Source organism: Talpa europaea (genome assembly GCF_964194135.1).
Source record: "Talpa europaea genome assembly, chromosome: 7".
NCBI lineage: Eukaryota > Metazoa > Chordata > Mammalia > Eulipotyphla > Talpidae > Talpa > Talpa europaea.
The window spans coordinates 91408774-91431949 of record NC_140074.1 but is presented as its reverse complement, the minus strand read 5'-3'; the positions used below and the strand labels follow the sequence as shown (position 1 = coordinate 91431949).

The 23176-nt window shown below is 50.6% G+C and overlaps 3 protein-coding genes across 4 annotated transcripts; all 3 read right to left on the bottom strand.

The window, feature by feature from the left end:
• Positions 1-594: 594 nt before the first annotated feature.
• Positions 595-3032, bottom strand: BACC1 (BPTF associated chromatin complex component 1; the record flags this gene model as incomplete). Its single annotated transcript, XM_084237907.1, has 6 exons — positions 595-659; positions 881-985; positions 1190-1380; positions 2029-2130; positions 2729-2823; positions 3012-3032. The coding sequence occupies 6 exons, from the start codon at positions 3030-3032 to the stop codon at positions 595-597; spliced, it is 579 nt and encodes a 192-aa protein (XP_084094033.1).
• A 248-nt stretch (positions 3033-3280) lies between these two features.
• Positions 3281-4952, bottom strand: RNASEK (ribonuclease K; the record flags this gene model as incomplete). The annotated part of the gene is made up of 3 exons (XM_084236160.1): positions 3281-3699; positions 4096-4172; positions 4875-4952. The coding sequence occupies 3 exons, from the start codon at positions 4950-4952 to the stop codon at positions 3558-3560; spliced, it is 297 nt and encodes a 98-aa protein (XP_084092286.1). The 3' UTR covers positions 3281-3557.
• Positions 4953-7282: 2330 nt separating this feature from the next.
• ALOX12 (arachidonate 12-lipoxygenase, 12S type) lies at positions 7283-19269 on the bottom strand (the record flags this gene model as incomplete). 2 transcript variants are annotated; one of them, XM_084239265.1, is made up of 14 exons in its annotated part: positions 7283-7462; positions 7581-7748; positions 7869-7969; positions 10849-10970; positions 11457-11626; positions 11849-11935; positions 14077-14286; positions 15341-15484; positions 16346-16506; positions 16767-16870; positions 16987-17109; positions 17212-17293; positions 18370-18571; positions 19135-19269. In XM_084239265.1, 14 exons carry the CDS (start codon positions 19267-19269, stop codon positions 7283-7285), a joined length of 1989 nt encoding a protein of 662 aa, XP_084095391.1. The 2 variants fall into 2 exon arrangements, with proteins under 2 accessions (XP_084095391.1, XP_084095392.1); XM_084239266.1 differs by having other exon boundaries at positions 18370-18568.
• Between the last annotated feature and the right edge of the window lie 3907 nt (positions 19270-23176).

Genomic DNA, 23176 nt, shown 5'->3' with positions numbered 1-23176 from the left:
GAACCTTGGCCCCGACAGGCCACCCTGCAGAAGCAGCACAAAAACATCTGGGGCCTTGTGGCAAACTTCTTGCAAGGTTGCAGAGTGGCGGCAGAGGGAGGTGTGAGTACACTGGGTCTCCCTAAAACCCCCAGGGTAATCTCAGGAATTGCCAGAGTCCCTGGGAATAAGTTCTGCCTCCAGAGAGCAAAGTCGGTTCTTTGCTGCCCATACCCAGCTTCCCTGGCTCTAGCAGCACAGAAATATTGGCACTGGGAAGAGAGTCTGCCAATACTGGCTGTGCTGCTCCAGGCAGGATGGTGAGATCTGCCCACAAGGGGCTGAGCCCCTGAAAGCGAGGGAGAGAGGGAACCACATAGGCACTCCAGTAATGTTAGGCTGCAGGCACCAAGCTGAGAGGGAAATCTTTATTGTTTTCTGTATAAAAATGTCCATCAGATGGAAGTCAACGGGTTTGACGGTAGACACTCGTACAGGGAACAGCGAGGACGACAGCCCCAGCAACCTTTCGACCCTCTCACACAGGCCTTGCTCAGAGTCCCAGGCGATCCACAGGTCCAGGGTGAACTGTGAGAGGGGTCAGAGATGGAAGGTTCATCGAGAGAGTAGCGGAGGGTCAGTGGAGGTCACGAGAAGGCCAGAATCCAGGGTCAGGCTGTCTGGAACAGGAAGTAAAAGGCACAGAGATGGAGCAAGCCCAAAGTACGTTTCCCAAAGCACTCGCGCCCTCCTGACCTGACCGCCTGCACTGTGTGTGAGAAGCTTCTCTTCCAAAGTCCCTGTACAGGGTGGTGTGTCCTGCCGAGACCCTCCCCTTCCATCCAAGTGAGCGCTTCTTCTCCTGCCCCTTTAGCTGGTGTAGGGGGAGGAGGACTCCTACCCTGGTCGAAGTTGAGTTTCTTGGCTGGAGGAGTTTCTCCTAGTCCTTCAATATCCACCAGGTCACTGTTGCCGTCCGAGTCATTCAGAGCACTGAGTGTCACATCTGAGGGCAGGGGGCATAAGCTAGGTTCTAGGTTCCCTGACTGCCCCCCAGTCTCCCAAGGCTTTGAGCTCTCCCTCCTGCACCCCAGCCCCTCGGGAACCTTCACTAATAGAAGAAGAGATCTGCCCTTTGACCCACATCCAATGGTCTCACTGAACCTCAGACAGGACTCTGACCCCTAGGCAGCAACTCCACAGGCCTCACCAGCCTTCTGTTTCTTTATGGGGGGGGCCCCAGCCTCAGGGACACTGGAGCTGCTGGGTGGAGGGGCCGTTGGAGGCGGTGACAAGACACCAGATGCCACCTTCTTGGGCCCTTTCTTGGGTGACTCAGCTGGAAGGGGTATGCCAGAGTCTTCATATACCTTGCGCTTCACGGTGGCCTTTATCTGAGCCCTGAAGAGAGGAGACCAGGTTAGGAAACGAGTCCTCGGAAAGGCTGAGGGAAGAAGGGAGGGGAGGGGCAGGAGTAATGGACCACTCAGAAGGAATACCAGGGAGCCTCTAATAAGAGTCCAGCTTTGGGCCCTACCCCTTTGATAGGACTGTTTTTCCTGAAGCTCTGTACTCACTTAGAGCAGTTGGAGTGTGAAGAGTAGAGTCCCTGAACTGAGTGGCAGGAAAAGCCCACATCCTTATTCTCTTTGGGGAGAGATATATGGATAAGGAAGGTGACCAGGTAAACACTGGTGTTCTACCGGCAGACTGAAACTTAGTATATCCTGATCAGCTAATTAAAAAATCACAGCATCCCTGGACTCACTGCTATGGTCTCCAAAGATCTATATAAATAACTAGGGAACTCCCATATCACAGTAAAGGATTATCTCAGGCAACCCAGGATAGTGGAAGGTTCTGTTACCATAGCATTTTGGTTACGTCTTACCAATTATGGCCATTATAGTTTTTCAGCACTCAAGGAGATGCTAACAAAACTAGCAACAGAGAGATGTTGAGTGGGGACTTCTGAGGAAGATGCAACAATGGGTTTGGAGGGAAAAAGCTACCCCCCTCCCCTTTCTCTGCCAGCCAACCCTCCCTCACACTGTCCGTTCCTTGATGACACAGCTGATGTGATTAAGATCGTCCCCAAATCGCTTCACAGCAGCCCTCAGCATCTCTATCTCCGTCTCCGTCCACTTGGCACTGTCAGGAGGGGAAAGGGGGATAGCAAAGTGGAAGGAGAGGTGTGGAGCCAGCCCAAAGGCTAAGCATGCCACAGCAACCAGCCTCCTCCCCCCAATCTCTGGGGTCCCTTCCACGAATCCATAGAGGTCTTCCTTAGGAAAAAAGAAACTCTTAGGGCCCCGTGGGAACCCTGAGGACACTCAACCACATCATATTGCAACTACCACCACCTTCCTTCGAGTCCTCCCCCATCAACGTGGAACAGCTGCTGTAAACAGTCCACTGAAGCCAATTCAACAAGTGGGCGTCTTATGAACAGAACCCCTGAACATAGCTGCAGCAGTTGAGGGAATTCCATATATGATTTGGGGTGGTTGGGCAGTGGTGATTGTGGTCTGCTGGTTCGCAGCAGGATAGAGCGATTTAATGATTCCGTGCAGTGAGCCAGTGTTCTCAATGTCATTCATTCATTCAACAATCATTTATTAACACCTACTCTGCTGCACCAGGTAAAAGGGGAAACTAACATCTGTCCCTGCCCTAGAAAGTGTCCATGTCTGTGATCGAGTCCAAGCGTCCGCTCTCAGCCTCCACGTCCCAGCCCGGGATCACGTACCCCGCGGGGGAAGAGTCGGCCACGGGATGCAGCTGCATCGTCAGCTCCCCGAGCTTCGTGAAGGCGGCGCCAGCCGCGGAGAATATCTCTCCGACCTGGGGGCGGAGCAGCATTAAGGGAGGGCCGGCGCACACCCCCCACGCCGTCCCGCCCGGAACCCCTAGCCCCACCCCAGGCTCCGCTCCCGCCCGCCCCCCGCCCGGGGCGGAAGAGCCGGGAGCCAACCGGGGGGGCCCGCTCTCCCGTGGCCGCCAGGGAGCGCTGTCCGCGAGGGAGGTCGAACCTTTGTGGACGCTGACGTCATGTCCCCGCGCGCCTCCTCACGGAGACGCTGCCGCCGCCGCCACCACGCGAGCCGGGACCACGGAGAGCCAGGCGACAGAACCGCTCCGACTCCCGCGCAGGAAGTCCCGCCCCTCCTCGCAGCTGATTGGCTCAAGCTCGGCCGCGCACAGCCTCGCCAGTCGCAGTCACCGATGCCGCCTCCGCGCACACTGGGAATGAGTGGAAGAAACCGCCTCACTTCCGGCCCGGCTTCACTCCACTTCCGTCCAGGGGTCGAGTCTCCCGGTTACGGGGCGGATTTCCAAGCCTCGACCCGACCCCCTTCCCCTTCAAGCACTGACACAAGACTTAAGAGAGCAGTATCTCTTTATTGTGGTACCGGACAAGGCCCCAGCCTCCTTCCCGGGGTCGGTGTCAGAGTGGAGAATAGGGATTCAGTCTCTCGCCAGGGAAATCCAGTCCCGCGGAGTTGGGGTTAGGGACAGTGAGGGTGGGGAGTCTTTAAATAGAGGAAGGGACTGAAGAGGGAAAACGCGACCATGCTCTAGCGCACCATGTATTCCTTGCGCTTATTGAGTCGAACTTGGCAAAAAGAGAAGCCTCCGAGGAGGAGGTAAAGGCCCGCGGCGATGAAACAGTTGTAGCTGACTTGCTCGTAAAGGTCGTATATGCTCTTGGGGCCATTCCTAAGGGGCGGGAATTAGGCAGAGAAGTGTCAGAAACATTAAACAGCAGCCATCGTTTACTGAGCCATCATTTACTAAGCACGTTTACTAATATTCACACCCCTGAGGGGCTCTGAGTTCTGTTATAGAATCCACTTTGCAGAGGTGGATTGTGGCACTGAGAAGTCAAATACCTTAGAGGACGCACCTAAAGCGGTGGATTTAGGAGGATTGCTGAGGTCTGACTCCCAAGACCGCGCCTAATTATGGTAAATAGAGCAGCTCTCTGTACCCAGTTCCTTAGCCACGGCGGGCCCCAGGCTTTCAGCCTTCTGTAACTTCGTGCTCAAAATTCCCACCAAGATGCGGTGACTTGCCACTTGTCCTCAGCATATGCCTCCCCACCTGCATACTCACTCAAAATCTTTCTCCGTGAAGGGGACGTCCTCAATTAGTACAGCGGAATGGACATTGAAAAAGATCCCAAGCATTATCTGAAAAGGGGGATTGGTAGGTTGTTGAACTTAGTCACCTAGGTGAATTTAGGTCACTAAACAACTCCCTCTTATACTGTTGCCACAACAACTGGACTTAAGAAGTACCAGAATGAACTGGGATTGGGGTGGTTGTTGCTGGATTCGGACTCAGTCACCTGGAATAAGGCGTGAGGTGATGACAAAGAAACGACAGGGCAAGGACAGGAATACTGAGAAATTGAGGAATCCAGATAAGCCTCCGCTCCAGAAGCGTGGTTATCACGGGACATGGCGGAAGGAGTCAGAGAGGTCGGCACTTAATATTAATTCTTGCTGGAGTGGGAGCCGGTAGAGTCCCGGGGAAACGAGGCCCCAGCTACCCATTTCGGGAACACGTCCCTCACTTCCCCCCTGCCTTCCATGCAGCTCAAGCATCTCTCAAGAACCCAGCTCCTCTTCCTCGTACGTTGGGCATGGAGGTGGGACCTTCATATTTACAAGCCCAGAATCCAGTTTCAGGCCCCAGCACCACCTTCGTCCCTTCCGCCCCGTTCTAGTTCCCCATTTCTTAATATCAGATCTGTCTCGTTCTCCAGCGGCAATCACCAGCCCCTCCAACCTGCCTACTGCTTTCTAAGGCCTGGAGTCTGCTAGCCTTCCAGCCCTCCAACGCCCAAGCCCCTCCGGCCCTCTCCGGTTCTCGCCGGGCAGTCCCCTCACCAACATGATCACTCCCCAGGCGCTGAGGACGATACCGCAGGCGGCCAGTTTGGGCCCACAGCACAGAAGCGACGCCATGGAGAAGAAAGTCGGGGATCGCCCAGATGTGGGTAGAATGGAAAAACGGCGACAGGAAGGCCCGGGTCCTCCCGGGATGAGCGAATTGGATTTACGGGCTCGCAGGGCTGAGGACTGAGAGCGCCAAGGGCTGCGGAGGGGGCGTGGCCTCTGGACCCAACCATTGTGTCGGGGGTAGAGGGGAGGCCCCAGGTAGAGAACGCTGGACGCCTCCGGGTCCTGTTGGGACTTGGGTGGGAGAAGGAGGTATCTGAAACCGAAGCAGTTCCTCTGGAACTCTCTCACTGATCTTTGTATTTGGGCGTGAGTACTGCGGTAGCGAGGGCCTCCATTTCCTTGTCTCCGCCTTTCCAGGTTGGAATGGAGGAAGCCATCGTGTCACGTGACCAACCGGCAAGTCACGTGACGGGGAACAGGCACTAGCCCGACCTGGAGGATCTGCTGGTGTTTTTTGGCGCTGTGCTTTTTGGGAGCAGAGGATAGGAACCATCTCACTCCCCCTCTCGCAAATACCTTACTTTCGGGTAGTGTCCAGCGATGGGGAAATGGTAAGTGAAACTTAGAGAATTACCCCAGGAGAGAATATCTCTGTCTCCTCTCCACTCATTTCTTTAAAGAAAATACTCTGACACGGTAAAAGGAGACAGGATTCTCTTCCCAAGGCCCAGTATGCTGTTGTAGCCAGAATATTTTAAAATTGCTATGGGTTTTTGGCTTTGGAAATACTTGAGGAACATTTTGCTATTAAACTTACAATACTGAATAAGTTTGGCTGTCAAATCTAGGAAAAATATGCACAGTTAAAGTCCTGGAGAAGCAGACTCACTGAACAAGGTGTGAAGGTGAGTGGTCCTTATAAATGTACTGGAGAAAGGAATCAGTATAAAAAAAAAGCCACTGCTTCCCTACTGTAAATTAAGGAAACAGATTATAGTCCTTTGAATAAAGTAGGGTATATGCTTCAAAAAATATGAAAGCTTATCTTCTCAAAAAAAAAAATTGGGTACTTCATTGGTGAGAGACTGATGTGTAATAGTTATTCTGGGAACTGGGGTTGTTTGAAGAATACAATTTTGCAGTGAGCTTGTTGTGCCCATTCTAGTAAGGACATTGATCATATCGCAATTGAGAGGGGTCATTTAATTCCAACACCCCAGCCAGAGAGAAACACTGTCAGTGGCTAGAATAACTGCGTAATTTTCTATTCATTTTGTGTGTATTTTTCCTAGAAGGGTTGTGTATAAGAACTTGGAAAACATGGAGACACCCCAAAGTAGTAAAGGGGCTGGAAAAGTGACCTTGAAACATGAACTTTACATAGTTTGAGACTAGGAAAGGAAGCTATTTTGAAGGCTTTTATTGTTTTAAAAACACCATTCTTACTCAGGGACTTTTGGGGTATGTGTGTGAACAGGAAAAATAGGTATGTGGTAGGGAAAGTTGCCAAAGAACAGAATTGTGAATTTTTAAGTTGGCCATCAAGCATGAGGTCTAGCTCCTGGGCAAGGAAAATCAGTTGCAGTAATTATAATCTCCACGTAATCTAATCTCTTCCCCTGCTCAGCATTTTTTTTTTAAGGTTTATTTATTTATACAGGAGCTGGGGTACAGGCCAGAGGCGTGGGAGGGTGAGAGGATTCACCAGAGACAGACCCCAGAGCAGAACAGGCAGATGGGCCAAAGGCACTGCTGAGGGGACCAGCAGTCAAGACAGGAGAGGTCTGCTGCGCCATGTGGGACTCTCCCTGGCCGGCCGGGAATCGAACCAGCACAGTATTTTAGCAGCTGCGCCACAGGGGAGGGCCCCCTGCTCAGCATTCTCTGGAGGTTTTGGGAATAGAGTCAGTCCCTCAGGCCAATACAGGATACCCTCTTGCAGGTACTGCCACTGAGGGCCAAATCCAGCCCACACGCTGCTCATGTCCTTAAAGCAAAGGTTTTTTTTTTTTGGCATTTTTATATGACTGACTAAATTGAAAGAATATTTTGCGACAGGTTCATAGTTCACAATCATAAATAAATTTTTATTGAAACAGTTATATTAATTTACATATTTTCTGTAGCTGCTTTTGCGTTATAGCAGGAGAGTTGAGCAGTTATGAGAGACTGTGTGGCCTACAGAGCCTAAAGTATTTATTATCTGGCTCTTTGCCAAAAGGGATTTCTGCCTCCTGGGCTAGCGGGATGCTGATAAAGGTGGTTTAGTGGGGGGGGGGGGGGGGGGAGGAAAGAGAGCGACAGCAGCAGAGATTAGGAAACCAAAAAATTCAAGATGAAAGTGTCAATTCTAGAGCTGATCTGAGGTCTTCCAGGTCGGAGCACTTTAGGGTTCAGATAGTGATACTGTTCTCTATGCGGCTGGGCTTCATGTATTCATAGGGTATGTCAAGTTGCTCATTCCGGGCTGTGATCTCCCTTTCGAGGTTTTCCAAATCCATTTGCAATTGCTTTAGTATAGCCTTGACCTTGGGGCCTGAGAAATACTTTTCTTTGTGATGCCCCAGAGGCACCTGAGAAAGAACAAAAGCATCACTTAGTTTCTTTTCTACAGGCAGAAACACCTGGAACCCAGCCATTCTGTCATTTTTTTCCTAGCTGTCATTTCCCTTTTTTCCAGAGGCCTCTCACCATGTCTGGCTGGCGTCGACCCAGATGCCACGTGATGGTCATTTGAAGACAGGACTCATGGACATCAGGTAGTGACCCCATCACTGTGGCCATGGTCACATCTTTGGTGGTAGGTGGGGGCATCCGCATTGTGCACGGGGCATTAGGAACCCAGGGATACCAGTCCAGCTGTGGGAAGAAACTGCGACCCTAGGATCCTGATACACGGGGTTTGGATCCCCTTTTCCCTGGGGCAGTCCATGGTCCAGACCCTTGCCTTCAAGGACTTAAGCTTTCAGTTGTCCATACCTGACCCTGGTTGATGGCCGAGTGCTGGCCAGTGCACGTGAAGACACACATGGTAAGGAAATGGCAGAGTTGCTTCTGGGACTGGAAGGAGATGGGAAAACCTATGCAGAAAAGAAATAGGATTTAGAAGTTATGACATAAGAGGAGAGAAATAAAGACTAACAGTGGTGTCTATATTTTAAAGTTGATGAGTATTTGTTCATTTGTTCTTTTATTCAAGTATGCATCAGACATGAGTTTCAATAAAAGCTCAAACAATATAGTTTGTTTACATTAGACCAAGCATTTAACCTCTCTGAATCTCAGTTTCTGTGAATGTGAATTAACCTATCTTTTCAATAAGATAATGTATAGAAGTCATCTGGTATGTGACAAAAATTCGATAAATGTTATTGTTATGGAGGGGCCAGGAGCTAAAAAGATTGCATCATCAAAGATTCTCTACCTCAAAAAGTGGTTAAGAATTTAGGGATGCTTCCTTTTATTCCAGGACTGGAAATGACAAGTGTCTGAGTTGTAAGGTGAGGAATGACAGAAAGTCATAGATTTCTAGTGTCACAACCAAGTGAGGCTTCCCACAAGGGTTACCTCAGGCCACTCATTTTACAGTGGAGGTGGGGGCTCAGACCCCATTAATGTTACTAATTAAGTAGAACAAATATAATTACTCTTATTTTATAGATTTAAAAAAAGGTAAGACCAGAGATTAAATTGCTTGTCAGGATCTCAGAGTTGGGAAAAGGCAGAGGTTGACCTTAAACTTGGGTTTCTGGCCGTTAATCCCAACTCTGATATAGTTGTTTTAAAGATCTATCTATCTATCTATCTGTCTATCTATCTTTTTTTTTTTATAAATTTTTTTTTTATAGAGGCATGTTTTTATTTATTTATTTATTTATTTATTTATTTATTTATTATATTTGTTTGTTTGGTTTATACATGCACTGGGTACAGTCAGAAGCGCGGGAGGGCGAGAGAGTTCACCAGAGCCAGAGCGGGGAGCAGAGCAGGCAGAAGGACTGAAGTACACTGCTGAGGGGAGCAGCGGGCGGCAGGAGAGGTCTGCGCGCCATGTGGGACCCTCCTCCAGTGGCCGGGGAGCAGCCGGGGATCGAACCGGCGCCGCAGAGGCCGCGGGCAGCTTCGCAACCCAGCACTCAACCGCTGCGCCACCGGGGAGGCCCTAGCTATCTATCTTTTCTTTTCTTTTTTTTTTTTTTAATTTTCTAGAGGCATGTCTTATTTATTTATTTATTATTTGTTTGTTTGTTTGGTTTATACATGCACTGGGTACAGTCAGAAGCGCGGGAGGGTGAGAGAATTCACCAGAGCCAGAGCAGGGAGCAGAGCAGGCAGAAGGACCGAAGTACACTGCTGAGGGGAGCAGTGGGCGGCAGGAGAGGTCTGCGCGCCATGTGGGACCCTCCTCTGGTGGCCTGGGAGCAGCCGGGGATCGAACCGGCTGCAGAGGCTGCAGGCAGCTTCGAAACCCAGCGCTCAACCGCTGCGCCACCAGGGAGGCCCTCTATCTATCTTTTTATGTGTAGAAGAGCTGGGGTATAGGCCAGAGGTGCAGGGGAATGAGAGGATTCACCAGAGACAGAGTGGGGAACAGAACAGGCAGATCTACTGAAATACACTGCTGAGGGGAGCAGTAGGCGAGACAGGAGAGGGCTGCTGTGTCATCTCCTTGGCTGGGGATCAAATTCAGACCCTTGAGGTGATAGCGCTGAGACTCAACCCCTAGGCGACTAGGGAGGTTCATCCCATTTTGTTTTTTGTTTTTTTTTTTTTTGACTGTAACACAAAATCTGTTGGGAAAATTAGGCAAAGGTGAGCTGTGAGATCTTAGGAAGGGAGAGTAATAGCAGAGGCGAAAGCTACTGTGAATTTAAAAAAAAATTTTTTTCTGAATGTAAATACTATTTGGGGGAAAGATGAGCAGGGGGAGGAAGAAATGTCTTTTGGTGAGGGGGGGTAGCATGTGCAGCCTGAGACAAGTGCAGCCTGTGCAGTATTGAGAGCTACTATTTGGTCCTGGAAGGGCAGGGTAGTGCAGCCACAGTCCCCAGGGGTAGGCTTCCTCCTGCGTGTGGGTTTATTGCTCCCCTATCCCTAGGGCCTGGCCATAATGGTTTCCCAGTAAATGTTACCCCACACAGGCAGAGATGTTGGTGAAAAGTGGAAGGAACGGACTGAAAGATGATTTGAAGCAGTCTAGGCTGGCCCACATGTGTCAGCAAGAAAAGGAACAACCTAGAAAAGCTCAGGAAAGGATATTTCTTTCCCAGAGTTTAAATGTTGGTGGGGGTTGCTTCTTGGCCTCTTGGCCAAGATCAAGTATAAAATGTTGCTGGAGGAAAAAAGGATATAGGTGGTGGGTAGACAGGGCATTAAAGGTGGTGGCTAGATCCTAATGGACAGGGGTAGGGGTGGGGAAGACTGGATTGGCCAAAGAAATGTGAGCCCCAAGGGCAGGACTCTGAGCCTGGGTTTGAAGCAAAGCATATACAGTATTGAGTTTGCACTTAGCCATGCCCTTGCATTGTGGCAAGTGTGCAGTGTGCCCAGGACTCTGTGTACCAAGCAAGAGGAGAAGAGAGGGAAAGCCAGGGTGGGACACTATAGGCTTTGGTGGAAATTTTTTCCCATTTAGGTAGGAAATTAGGCAACCATGAGGAGAGAACTTGATATCATGCAAGGACTGGGCAGATCCCTCACTGGCCATGGCTCTGGCCTTATTGGGCCCCATGCAATGGGGATGGGGGACAGAAGGAAAGGTTGAGTGCCAAGGTCTGGGAGGAGGACAATCTTTGGATATCAAGAATTGTCTAAGGAGGCAGGACTGGCATTCAGATGCTTCATCTGTGGAGAGGAGGGTTTTGTGAAGAGTTGGGGTCATGTCCCCAGAAGAGCAGGGCTGAAATGGGGCTCTGGGCAGAGTCTTTGAGGCACTCCCAGCTCTGGGGAGGGGTCCTACCTCGGTCCTGGGCCTGGCATAGCCCCACTTCAGTGATCTCCCGACACCAGGCCTGCAGCTCAGGGTCCCCTCTCACGACATCATCCCCGGGGTAGAAGAGACGGCAGATCCCCTCGACGTACCTGTCCAGAGGAGGGCGTGAGCCTCGGAGACTAGACTTCTCTTTCCTGTGGCCTTTGCCCAGCTTGCTCTCACTGTCTGAATACAGATCCTTTAAGACTTGTCTTTTGGGACATTCCTCATCTCTTTTTAAACGCTAGTGTAGAATGGAAGGGAATGTAGGTCATTGGTTCTAGGAATTCCCTATACAAGGTTGATAGTCAATTTTTCTAACAAAGAATGGGTCATATTTCTTGATTGGTAGACGAGATCCCTCACGCTCCTCACCGCAAAGACTAGACCTAGGCTCTCTGCCCCTACCCCAGTCTTCTCCTTTTAATGCCCTACTCACTGACTCCTTGCTCGTTCCCATCCCCAGGACCGAATCTCAGCTCTTCTGTCTGGACCCTGCAGTTTTCATGTTCATTTTGCCCTGTACTGACCTCAGCCCAGAGCTCCGCTCGCCCTCCCCCCAGGCTTCTCCATTGCTCAGCCCCACTCTCACCCACCGGGCAATGATCTCCCAGAGGTGTAAAGCATCGTGGGCATAGTGAGCACTTGGGACTCCCAGCAGGCCCCGGTCAGCCAGGTTATCAGGAGGACAGAGGGAGCGGTAGGTTTGCTGAGCCAAGGCCCGACGGAGCAGCTGCACATGGCCTCCTCCACCTGTGCTTATTGCCTGGGTCAAGATAAATGAGCAGTCTTGAGGGGAGAACATGGGCATAGTATATAAGGAGTTCAGGTGTAGGCTTTTCACATTTAAAGACATGGGTATAAAGGCGGAGGTTGGGGGTCATGGGTTTTAAGAACAATCACACAGGCTGGTCTGGGATCTTGAAAGTAGCAGGAGGTCATACATAACTGGGTGATTAAGCAGCCCCACACCCCATTCCCTCCTTACCTTATCAAATATACCTCCATCTGAAATGAGTTGTGTCCGAGCCCTGGTGTTGATTTCCATGGTGTAGCGGATGTGCGGGATCAGGAGCTGGATGGAGGGAATGGAGAGGGGTTTATGGAGGCCATGCTTGGGCCCTTCCTTGTGTGTGTTTGGGGGTGTGCCTTCTCTCCCTTTGTTACTTTCCCTGCCTCTGATCATTCACTACCATGCTTTCCTCACTGCCCCTCTGATTCACACTCTGTGGCCAGACTGACCAGGATTTTAGTTCACCCTTTGACATGAGCTTTGAAACCTGACCAAAGTAATAACCCCTGTAAGTGTTAACCTCATTTGTCAACAAGGGTGATAACAGGGTTTCTTATCTCAGGGCACTGTGCTGGTGCTTACATGAGTGTGTCGAGTGTTTAGAGTACACAGGAACAGCAGCTGTTCTCAGTTATTTTTGCTGAGTGTGGATATCCTTTAGGAATCAGCCCCTTTTCATTTCTTTGATACTTCTATTCAGTCTCCTAAATAAACCTCTCCACACATTGCTAAAGCCACCCCTCCATTCTCTGTTCCTTTCATTGCTGGGTTTTGTATCTCAGTCTATTTTGTCTTCATTTCCACCCAGTTTATATTCAGGTGTCCTGTGGTGTTGGTATTGATCTGAGCTGATGCTGGACGCAGGGCAGCACCCAACTAACTACGCTGATGTTCAAGGTATCAGAGCAGCTCACATTGGTCTGAAACTTTTCCAAAAGTTCATGAAAGATGCTGAGTGACTAGAACGTCCACATGAAGAGAAACGATACCTGAGGCCCAAGGACTCCTAATAACAGTAATGATCTTTGCAAGAACTAGTCACTTTTTAACTGGTACCTTTTAGCCTGTATCATGCCGCTGTGCTGTGTCACTCTGTCCACTAACAGCTCCATAATGGAGCGCGCACCTGGTAAGTGCTGAGGTCAGGATTCAGACCCCCACAGTCTGAATCCAGAGCCTGCACAGCTGACCTTTGAGACATTTACAGGCACAGCTCTCCTGGCTATCCTGATGACAACTCCGGTATTGACCAAGGGATGAAGCTGTTGTGCTGAGTGAGGACAGGTAGGAAGAGGGCTGAGCTATCAGGGACAGTAAAGTAAATCTCTGCTTATCCTATTCAATATGGTGATGTCGGACACTGTGAAATCAATAAAACCCAAGATTTTTTTAACCACACTGATCTCCATCTTGTTTGTTGCCCCAGACTCAGAGAGGCCAAAGTTACAATATATTGCCTTGGGGAGTCCCCAGAGGAGGCCCCCAAAGTAAACAATTCATTTGTCCTCCCAACCAGGGTTCGCTCGTATATCTTGCCAATACTTCATGCTTAAAACCAAACAGCTCATCTTTGTCTCTAAACTGACTTCTCCCGTCCTAAATGTTTCTGACAGTTGCTTGGGTTCATAAACTTGTTCTTTCTCTGCCATCTTCCCTGTATCTAAAGTGTTAAGATTTTGAGAACTTTTTAAAGCAAGGACAAGTCTTACTTTGTTGCCTTCTGCCTAGCAATAGATACTGAACTAATTGTAAAATGAAAGTGTTTCTAGTGTGGCACTCCCACCGTGCTGGTCCCAGGTGCTGGGAAAGCATGGACCTCTGCCTGTTCCCTCTCCAGTTTCACACCCAAGCATGCCATGGCTACTGTTGTTTCCCTTCACTGAGACTCTGATTTTTTCCTTTTTCATTTCTGTCAGCCACCTTGCTAAGGCGTGTGGTTACCTTCCTCTTTTCTGGGCGGGTATAGTAGCCTGCTTGGCTATTCTTGTCTTTTGATCTGTTCCTGCTTAGACTCCCCCGTGCGGTGGAAGGTTCTCTATCAGTCCTATAATGCTTTAGGTGGTCTCTTGGGATTTCAAATTCCAGTTCCAGATGTTCTCTGGTTGGTTCTTTTAGGCATCACTTGGTCTTTCTGGCTAAAGAATAAATCTTCCAAGGCAAGAACAAGAGTTGTTTTTCTAACAATAGCCTGTAATTCAGGTCCATTGCTGTCAGGTATCTGACAATTTTAGAGGGTCCCTTTATAATATGTCCTGAAGAAATGTTAAGTGACTTAATTAAAATTCATGTCTTGAGGTATTGGATCAACCTTTCTTCTCCCCTTTTACAAATTGCTATAGAGATTTTTTTGCTACTGCAATATCATATGATATCAGGTGGTTTCCTGTCCCTGAGATGTGGGACCTGGAGGGTAGAGGATGTACCTTGAAGATGGGGTGCAGCTCTGGGAGGCACCTCATGGTGGCAACAGCAATGACCTCAGCCAGCAGATGAGTGTTCAGCAGATGATGATGCAGCTGGTGCAGTTGAAAATCTGAATTTCGGACCCAGCACTTTGCCAGGAGCCAAGCAAGTGGGGGGTCTGAGGGCAGGAACAGTGCTGGGATGGGGAGACTAGGGCTGGGAGGCTGGATCTGGGGGAAAAAAAATTAAGCATGTATTGAGCTCCTACTTTACAGATGACATTATGCTTCCCATTCTGGAGGAAGCCAACCAAATTAGACACTTTCCTTCCAGGAGGCTGTAACTTAGTTGGAGGATCGAGGACCTCGGTAGACTTGGCACCTGCCAGTGCCCTGATGGTTGCCCTCAATGCAGGAGTCAGAAGCAGGGGTCCAGAAAGGAAGCCCTAACAGTGCTTTGGAAGAAACATGATGGTGTCTGTGTAAGGATGGGAGAATGGAAAAGGGAAACTGGATATGTGTGCTAATTGACTGTTCACATGAACTGACTGTTGAGAACTATAGGGAAAAAGATATTCTAGAAAAGATGGATAGTTAGAGGCCATTGAGAAATTAAGTAGTGATTTTTTTTTTAAAGATTTATTTACTTTTGCATAGAAGAACTGGGGTGTTGGCCAGAAGTTCAGGGGATGAGAGGATTCACCAGAGACAGTGGGGAGCAGAACTGGCAGATCTACTGAAATACACTACTACAGGGAGCTGCAGGTGAGACAGAAGAGTTCTGCTGCTCCATGTGGGTCACCTCCCTGGCTGGGGATTGAACTCAGACCATTGAGATGATAGCGCTGAGACTTAACCCCTGTACCACCAGGGAGGCCCTAAGCAGTGATTCTTAAGGTGTGTTCCCAAACAGCAGCATCAGCATCACTTTGGAACTTGTTAGCAAATTCTTGGCCCCTGCCCCAGGCCTACTGAATCAGAAAATCTGGTGGTGGGACCAGGCAACCTTTGTTTTAACAAGCCCTTCTGGTGATTCTAATGCAGGCTGAAGTTAGTTCCACTGGGTATAGGATGAGACTCCTAAAGGCCCTATGACTCTTGAACAAGTCCTTCCAGTTGGATGAGTCAGGGGAAACGAGGCTGTGAGCAAACTGTGGCATAAGGACAGGTCCCATTGTGTGAGGAAGGAGTTTGGGAGCCACGAGTCAGGGGGCTGGGTCCTTGGCAGGGGAAGCTGGAGTGGACAGAGGACAGTATTGGCAGGAGGACGCCCACGGCACCACACCTGGATGACCATGGGTAGCAGTTTCCCATCAGATTCCATCTTCAGCATCACGAGAGGAGCTGCCAGGTACTGCTTCTCTCCTCGGATCACGTTGGCTGGAATTCCATCGAGCAGGATGAAGTCAGCCTCAAACAGGGAGCCTTGCTGGGGAAGGAGTTCACGTATAGCTCGAGATCAGAGTCGACCACCAGAGGGTCAGGGCAGGGGTGGGGGTGTTTAAAGATGTTTATCTGTATCAATACCAGAGTCTTGGCAGAACTAGAGCATCTGGTGCATTTTATCTCACTCTAAATAAAGAGATAGCCTGGGGAGGTGGACCTCTTCCTCAGGGATATGTGGTAGCCATTCTTAGTTTAGAACCAGATCTGCTCCAGTTTGCATTACCAGCATTGGAAACTATTGCTTTGTCAAGACAGCGAGTCTCCTTTCCTATGATTCTCATGATTCCCCTGATCTCTACTCTCTGTGTTTGGCTTCCACCAACTCAGCAAATGCTTTCACTTCCTGATCCTATCACCTCCTCTACCAAATATTCCACTGAAACAAACAATATGTTTGTTCCCTTAGCCACCACTATCACTGAATCCAGCAAAGGCATGAACATACTCACACCTTTCCTGCCTCATCCTTCTCACAGCTCCTCTCTTCTAAACCCAGGCTCCTTCAGGGAACCTTCCAATCCCCCAGCTGGATGGAGCTTTCTTCATTTTCCGGGCCCAGCACACTGGTGTCCACAGCACTGATATTAGCCAGGAAATGTCATTATCCCTGCTAACATCCCTGACCCGTTCTGTGCTCTAGGAATCCATCCTTTTTCTCCTTCTATATGAGAGCTCCTTATAGATGTTCCTACATGCCTTATCTTTGGGTGTTCCAGGACAGGACACTGCCCCCGGGCACAGTGGCTACCACACTCTCACTTTACTTATTCATCTTTGGTCCCTCCCCTTATTGTTTCTTCTCCCCACATACCAGGAGAGAGCAAGGCAGGGAGGGAGGGGGTACCTGGAGTTCTTTCTCTAACTGAGTCCGAAGTTCCTCCATCCCAGGGGGCAGCACCAGCCTGGAGGGCAGAGAGGTGGAGCGTCTCAATATCATGGGGTTGGCACCGTTGAGGAACTGGTAGCCGAAAATCTCATCATCCTGCCAGCGCTGATGGACCGTCTCTGTGGGGTTGAGGGTGGAGTGTAGAAGGAGAATATTTACCTCAGCCCGCATGTCCCTCTCCTCTAGTCCCTCCCCCACCACTGAGATTCTGTCATGACCACCCCATATTCAGCCCTTGCCTTTTCATCTCAAGGCCTCTGTGAGATGATGAGACACCATAAGGTCTCATCTGGATAGGAATTATTGGGCTCTATGGAGTGTAATGTTTGGTCATCTACGGGCATGAAGAGGTTTATCAAGACCTGGGGAAACCACTGACCAGCTAGGGCACTCTTCGGGCCCCAGAAGATCTGATCAAAATCCTCCAGACGGTTCCAGGGGCTCAGAAGGGTACAAAGACGCTTGAGGATAGTCTCCAGAGTCCTAGGATAGGTGTTGAGGCATGAACACCTGGGTCAATTCCTCAGCCCCTCACCGTGTACTATCATTCTTGGATCTCCAAGCCCTTATTTCACCCTGAGCTCCAGGATTTTTCTTACCCTGCCTTCTGTGTCCATTCAAAGTCCAGCCTCTTCTCCTCATGGAATCTCATATTTGGAGGTAGATCCTCCGTAGAGCCAGCAGCTATTGTCAGGGGTAACCCTTCCTTCCAGGTGGCCCAGCTAGGAGATGGGGACAGGGCTTCAGTGGGCTGTCTGGGTCAGTGGTGGGGACGGGCAGGGAAGGGGAGGGCTACAGGGGAGAGCCTCTGAATGGGTGGTCACCAATATGTTTGTTGTCTTTCCTTCAGTTCCTTTTCTCGATGCTTCTGGAATATATCCAATGCATTGTCCCCTGCCAGACGTGCTGGGGAGACAAGAAGATTTGCCACGCAGTTTTGTGTGGTCCTGTGCCCTCCCTGCTTGTCCTCATCTTCCTTTCATAGTCATAGTCCATGTGATCAGTCATGATCTGTGACTTTTGTCACAGACTGCATTGATGGATTCCCCAGACACATTTACCCCACTTTTGCCAACTTTACCCTTTTGGTTTCATTTATCTCAGCCCTCATTTACTGCCTTGACACAAAAATCTGTTATTTGCTACCCTTTCCTGTCCCTTAACTCATCTTCCCCTACCTGATCCTATATCAAGAGTTATGGGTGCATCAATCACCTTAATTAAGATGATAAAAGCTTAATCACCATTATGCCCACACCTTGTCTACTGTATATTGCTTTGGTTCATTTCACATGCCTTGAACCTCAGATGCCACACCTTTAACCTTCTCCCAGCTGTTGAAAAACAGCTGTGTTTGCTTTCTCCACTTGGCTTCCCTTTTTCCTTATGGGCTTCCCTTTTTCCTTATGACCTACCACCAGAGTTGGTGTTTATTACTTGTTCCTGCACTGGTCCTTTTTGTCAATTGTCTAGGGGTCACATTTCATGTTTCCATCTTTAGCTGTCCTTGCTCTCAGGTTTTTTTCTTGTTTCCCATGGGAGCAAATGCAGTATTTGCTGTCCTCCCTCACCCCCTCCTCAAAGTTTTCTTCCATGTTCTTCCACCCAGACCTCTCCAGAGTTGTCATTTATTGCTAATGTGGCTATCTCCTCTCAGGGACGCCCAGCACCGCCTGTTCACCTGTTTTCGCCCTAATTTGTATCCTGTCGTGTAGACATCTTTCTGCTTTTACCCTGATTTTCAGTTTTCCCTCATTGGAGCAACGCCCCCTCCCACTTCTCACCTTCAAAGACAGTCTCTACTTCCCTGGCTCGCAGCCTTTTAAATTTTACATATAACTTTGGATTTTATCACTATCCCCCTCACCCCATCCTATCCCCACACTAAACCTGCTGACCCCCACTTTCGTCTTGTCCCTCCCGACCTTCCTCAGTCCTATTCCCGCGAGGCCTGGCACCCCCGTTCCCGCCCCGCCCCTCACCGGTGCCCTCGGGCAGGCTCAGCACGTCCTCGCCCTGCACCCAGCGGTAGCACGGGAAGGCGGCCTCGGCGCTGTCTCCCGGGCCCCGCACGGTGATGCGGTCGCAGAACCACGCGTCGTCCACCAGGGAGTGGTGTTTGCGCAGCTTCACGAACTGCAGCGGCCCCAGGTCCTCGGCGACGTGGCGCTCGAACTCCTCCACCTGGGGGCGCGGAAGCCGGCGGTGAGCCTCCGGGGCAGGAGGGGCGTCCGGCCGGGGCTGGGGGCTGGGCTGAGGGGTGGCGTGGCGCCGGGGCGCGGCGGGCCGCTCTGGGGCGTCTCGCTTGGCCAGGTGCCCCGAGACGGCTCCCCGCGTCCGCTCCTCGGGACCCCGCGCGGCGAGGCCGAGCGAGCGGGGCGCGGACCGCAGGTGCCGAAGGGCCGGGCGCGCATCGCCACGACCGTCCATCCTCCGCCGACAGCTGTCGCCGCGTCCGCGCTCCCCGAGGCGCGTCCCGTTTACCCCGGACCCTGCGCTGTCACGGCCTCGGGCGCCCTTGGGAGGGGGAGGCTGAGAGGACCAGGGTCGGGGCAGGGGCGGCGGGGGAGGGTTGGGTCCCGCCCGGCCTCTGCCCCGGGAGCCCAAGTCGCCGGCGGGGACCGCCGGGGCGGCCAGGCGGCGCCGTTTCTTGCCTGGCCCCCAGCCCTCGCCGGCCCCCAGGGCGGAAGCCCCCCGTCGCGAGCCCCTCCCGACCGGGCTGGGGCTCCCGGCTCCCGCCCGCTGACCTGGCCCCGCGCCGGCCGCAGCTGCAGCTCCAGCTCCGCCTCCCCGCGCGCCCCGACGAGCCACAGCTGCACGCGGTTGTGGGACCCCGAGTAGAGCGAGGCCCCGGTGGCCACGCGGATGCGGTAGCGGCCCATAGTGGCCCCAGGCTGCTCAGGCTAGGGGGAGCCGGGTTCTGTGCGATCCTCCGAACCGCCCAGGGCCGCCGGCGAGTGTCTAGGCGCCCGAGGGCCAGTTCTGGACCTTTAAAGATGGGTCTGCGGCCCCGCCCTCCTCTCCACTTTTAGGCGCTCCCAAGTCCCCGCCCCGGACTAGCCTGAACCTGCCGGCAGTAGAGCCGGCTGTGGGGAAGGAGCGCGTCTCTATGTCGGAGTTGGGCTGCCGGGAGGTAAAGGGACCCTGGTCTGGGGGAGACCCAGAGGATGACGTTCCTGGTCTTCTCTGGACCTCCCGGGGGAGGCCTAGGGGTCACACAACTTGGGGTTGGAGGGACCAAAGATGTGGACACTCCTGGCATTTTGGAGAGCTGGGAGGAAGAATGGGAGGGTCTTTTCCAAATGGAGGAGAAAGTTCCCAGTTTTCTGGGTGGAAACGGGGAAAGGCAGTAGGGCGACTTCTGGAAGGCCGACTGGGAGGCTGCGCAGGGCTCCGCGGGATTTCTAGCCTCGGTAACTCAGCTGCTGATTGCGACCGCATTTGAGCCCAGTTCTTAGAAACACAGACAAAGCGCCCAGGCTGCCTTGAACCTGGAAAAGCAGCAGTTCAAAGACTCGCCCCCACCTCTGCCTCGGCCTGATTCAGACATCCTGGCCTTAAGACCCGGGTGCACCAGATACGCAGAGAGACCTCACCGCGGCAGGGTAGTGAAAGCCTACTTTTGTCCAACCTTCACAGTGAAGCAGAAATTGTTTGGGACCCCGGCGTTAGGGGGCAGTATAGAGTCACCAGTGTACATGGGCTTGTCCCATGAACTTTGTTTTTTCCAGGTGAAAGCAGCCACTTCCCCACCAGTATATTCCAGGGTCGTTTTTATTTGGCCTCATCCTACCGTCCCTGATGCCAGCTCTTTCTGGCAGGATTCAATTTTCTCCCAAAAATTATGTGGAAACAGTTATTAGGCATGAAGTGCCACTTCTTCCCCCTTGTCCTTAAACATCCTCTGGCCCATTCCCATCCTCACCCCCAGCTATTTCCTGGGCAGGAAACCCAGGAACAGCTGTGGGACCAGTGCTGGTTGGGGGCTTTGTAAACATTAAAAGGGTGATTCAGGGTTCAGTCTTTGTCACTGACCCAGGAATCAGATGAAGCCTCTTACAGGTCTCTAGCTAGATCTTGGTGTGGGTTATAAGCATTTGGCTCACAGTGAATGTGTCTGTTGTCCTGGGTAGGGGGTGGGTCAGGGCAAGGTAAATCTGCTTTCTTGAGCCAGACCCTCACAAATGACTTGGTATATTGGTTATAAGAGGGAATAAGGTTGGGAATAAGAGGGATTCTAGTCCTGCCTTCCAGCCTCCAAACCTCACTAAGTGTCTGATCCCTATTAGGTGCCATTCCCCTTTCTTGTCTTTGAGAACCCCCCACCCCCACCCCACTATGTTCTTGCTCAGGACTGGGTGTCTCCCATTTGCCTGTCCAAAGTTCCTCAGTTTGGGTATGATTCTGTTTAGTAATATCCGAATAAAGTGACTCACATTCCATTTTGTGTGGTAGCTGGATGTGGCCTTTCAATGCTGTTATTTTTTGCCTAGAAAAGAGAATTTGTTTTGTACCTGTTTCCAAAATCAGCCCATACTTCAGCCTCCTTCTCTGTTGTGTTGTGATACTTTTTCTGCCCCCTGTAGTGTAGCGGTCACTGGGCAGTGTAGGAGTGGGGTGCATGGAAGGTTGAGGTGTGTGGGATGAATAATTAAGAACAATAATCCAAGCTATTACATATGCTAAATAAGCTAATACATTTAAAACAGCTAGAAAATGCCAGGTTCCTGATCCCTCTGTATATTAGTTGCTATTATTCTATTCTTTACAGACTGAAAACAATTTCCAACTGAAATGTCAGCCTCACTCCTGGAAAATTTTCTGCCTTTCTCCTCCACACATTGTTTTTGTACATCCTTCCAAAGGCACCAGCCTCCCACGAGGGGTCTTATTCCTTATGATCCTCCTTCCCACATTTTTTTTTCTTTTTCCTTTTAAAGCACATGCACTATATTGGGGATATATAATTAAAAAGAAATTTTCACAACCTAGAAAACCTCTCCACAAAAAATAGTAGAGGAAGAAACAGTTTGATTGTCCAATAAGCATTAAACTAGAATGTGATGCATGTCACAAGCAATCATGAAGAGATTTCGAAGCCCAAGAAATTTTGCCCTTTTCTGTAGTCAAACACAGATACAAGCCCTAACACACGTTCTGAACACAGCCAATAGCTAGTCCTCAAGAGAGAGACTGGCAGCTCCATCTGCCTCACCTGCTTCATCCCAGCTGCTGAGCTCATGGGTGGCCCTCTGTGTTACTAACAGAGTTAAACAGGGGGGAAACAAAGCTCCTGATCTTTATGGCAAGAGGTAGTTTTGCAACTTAGAGCAAGGTGCCCACCTTAGTTAGGCTCCCGCCCTCCCACAGAAACTGGCAAGTGGGAGTGCTATCTCCCTTGATGTTTGTATTTCAAAGACTCCCAGGTCCCTGGGAAAGACATTCCTGGGTCATAAAGCTGGTCAGAGGCTTGGTTAGCGACTAAAAAGATGTACATGTTTTTTTAGAGACACAGAAAAAAGAACACGTTTTCTGAAGACAGCTCCCCTTTCTACTAAAAGGGAGGGAAGGAGTAGTCCCTTATCTTCAATGGGGAGAATGAAGCCTCCTATTTTAACATTTTTATTTGTTATTACAACCACCATTTTGTTCTTATGTTTGCTCCAGGAAGGGCACCGGGGAAGCCCACGCACATGCTTCAAAGCTAGACTCTCCTCGCAGGTTCCCAGCACGCTGTTTCCTGCACCAGTCGCAGTCTCCCACATTCCCATTTCTTCTTTTTGCAGAACAACTTTACTTTCCCTTCACAGCCACTCTCCCTGGGTAATGCCCCTCACACCCCACAAGGCAGTGTGGGGGTGGGTTTAACCTGCCACAGGCTTGTGCAAGTATTTCCTGAAACACAAGAATGATTCCATTCCCTTCCTTTCACCTCTTCCACTGTGGCTCAAACTGCAGTCAGGGTAGAGGATAACTCCAGTCCCTGCTACACAAGTGTTAGTGACTCATGTTTGGCATGGGCTTCATCCATTTATATTTGTGCCTTGGACAAACGGGACAAGTAGACATGGCATGATAGACTGTAACTTTAAACTCTGTACACAGAGGATCTGACTCCACGGTGGAAACTGTATTATCTGTTTTTTCCAGAGGCTGAGTGCCCACCCACGCCTGTCTGTAGGAAGTCCAGCACTTGCCTCCGAACCTGCCACTTCCTTCTGTCCTTGTTCTGTGATGTAATTGGGGGACATGATCCATGTGGTGCAGGCACCCCTTCCTGAGTCACGACAGTGACCAGCTCTTGGGCTTGCAAACTCCTCATTCACAGAGGCTCAGGTGTGACGTGGTGCCAGGGCCAGGCCCAGCCTCAGGCTTTTAAGCTTCAGTTTTTCAGAGAGGATTTGTTTATTTATTTGTTTGTTTGTTTGTTTGTTTGTTTATATAAGAACCGGGGTACAGGCCAGATGTGTGGGAGGGTGAGAGGATTCACCAGAGACAGAGCGGGGAACAGAACAGGCAGACTGACGAAATACACTGCTGAGGGAAGCAGTGGGCGTGACAGGAGAGGTCTGCCGCACCATGTGGGACCCTCACTGGCCGGCCGGGATCGAACCCACACTGCAGAGGCTTCGTACAACTTCACAGCGCTGCGCTCAACCACCTGCGCCACCAGGGGAGGCCCCAGAGAGAATTTAATTAACATTGAACAATGTCAAAAAGAATTAGAGTCTCACTCTCTTTTTCCTTCAGTGTCTTGGGCACTTTAGGCAAATTTACTCCCTCCTTATC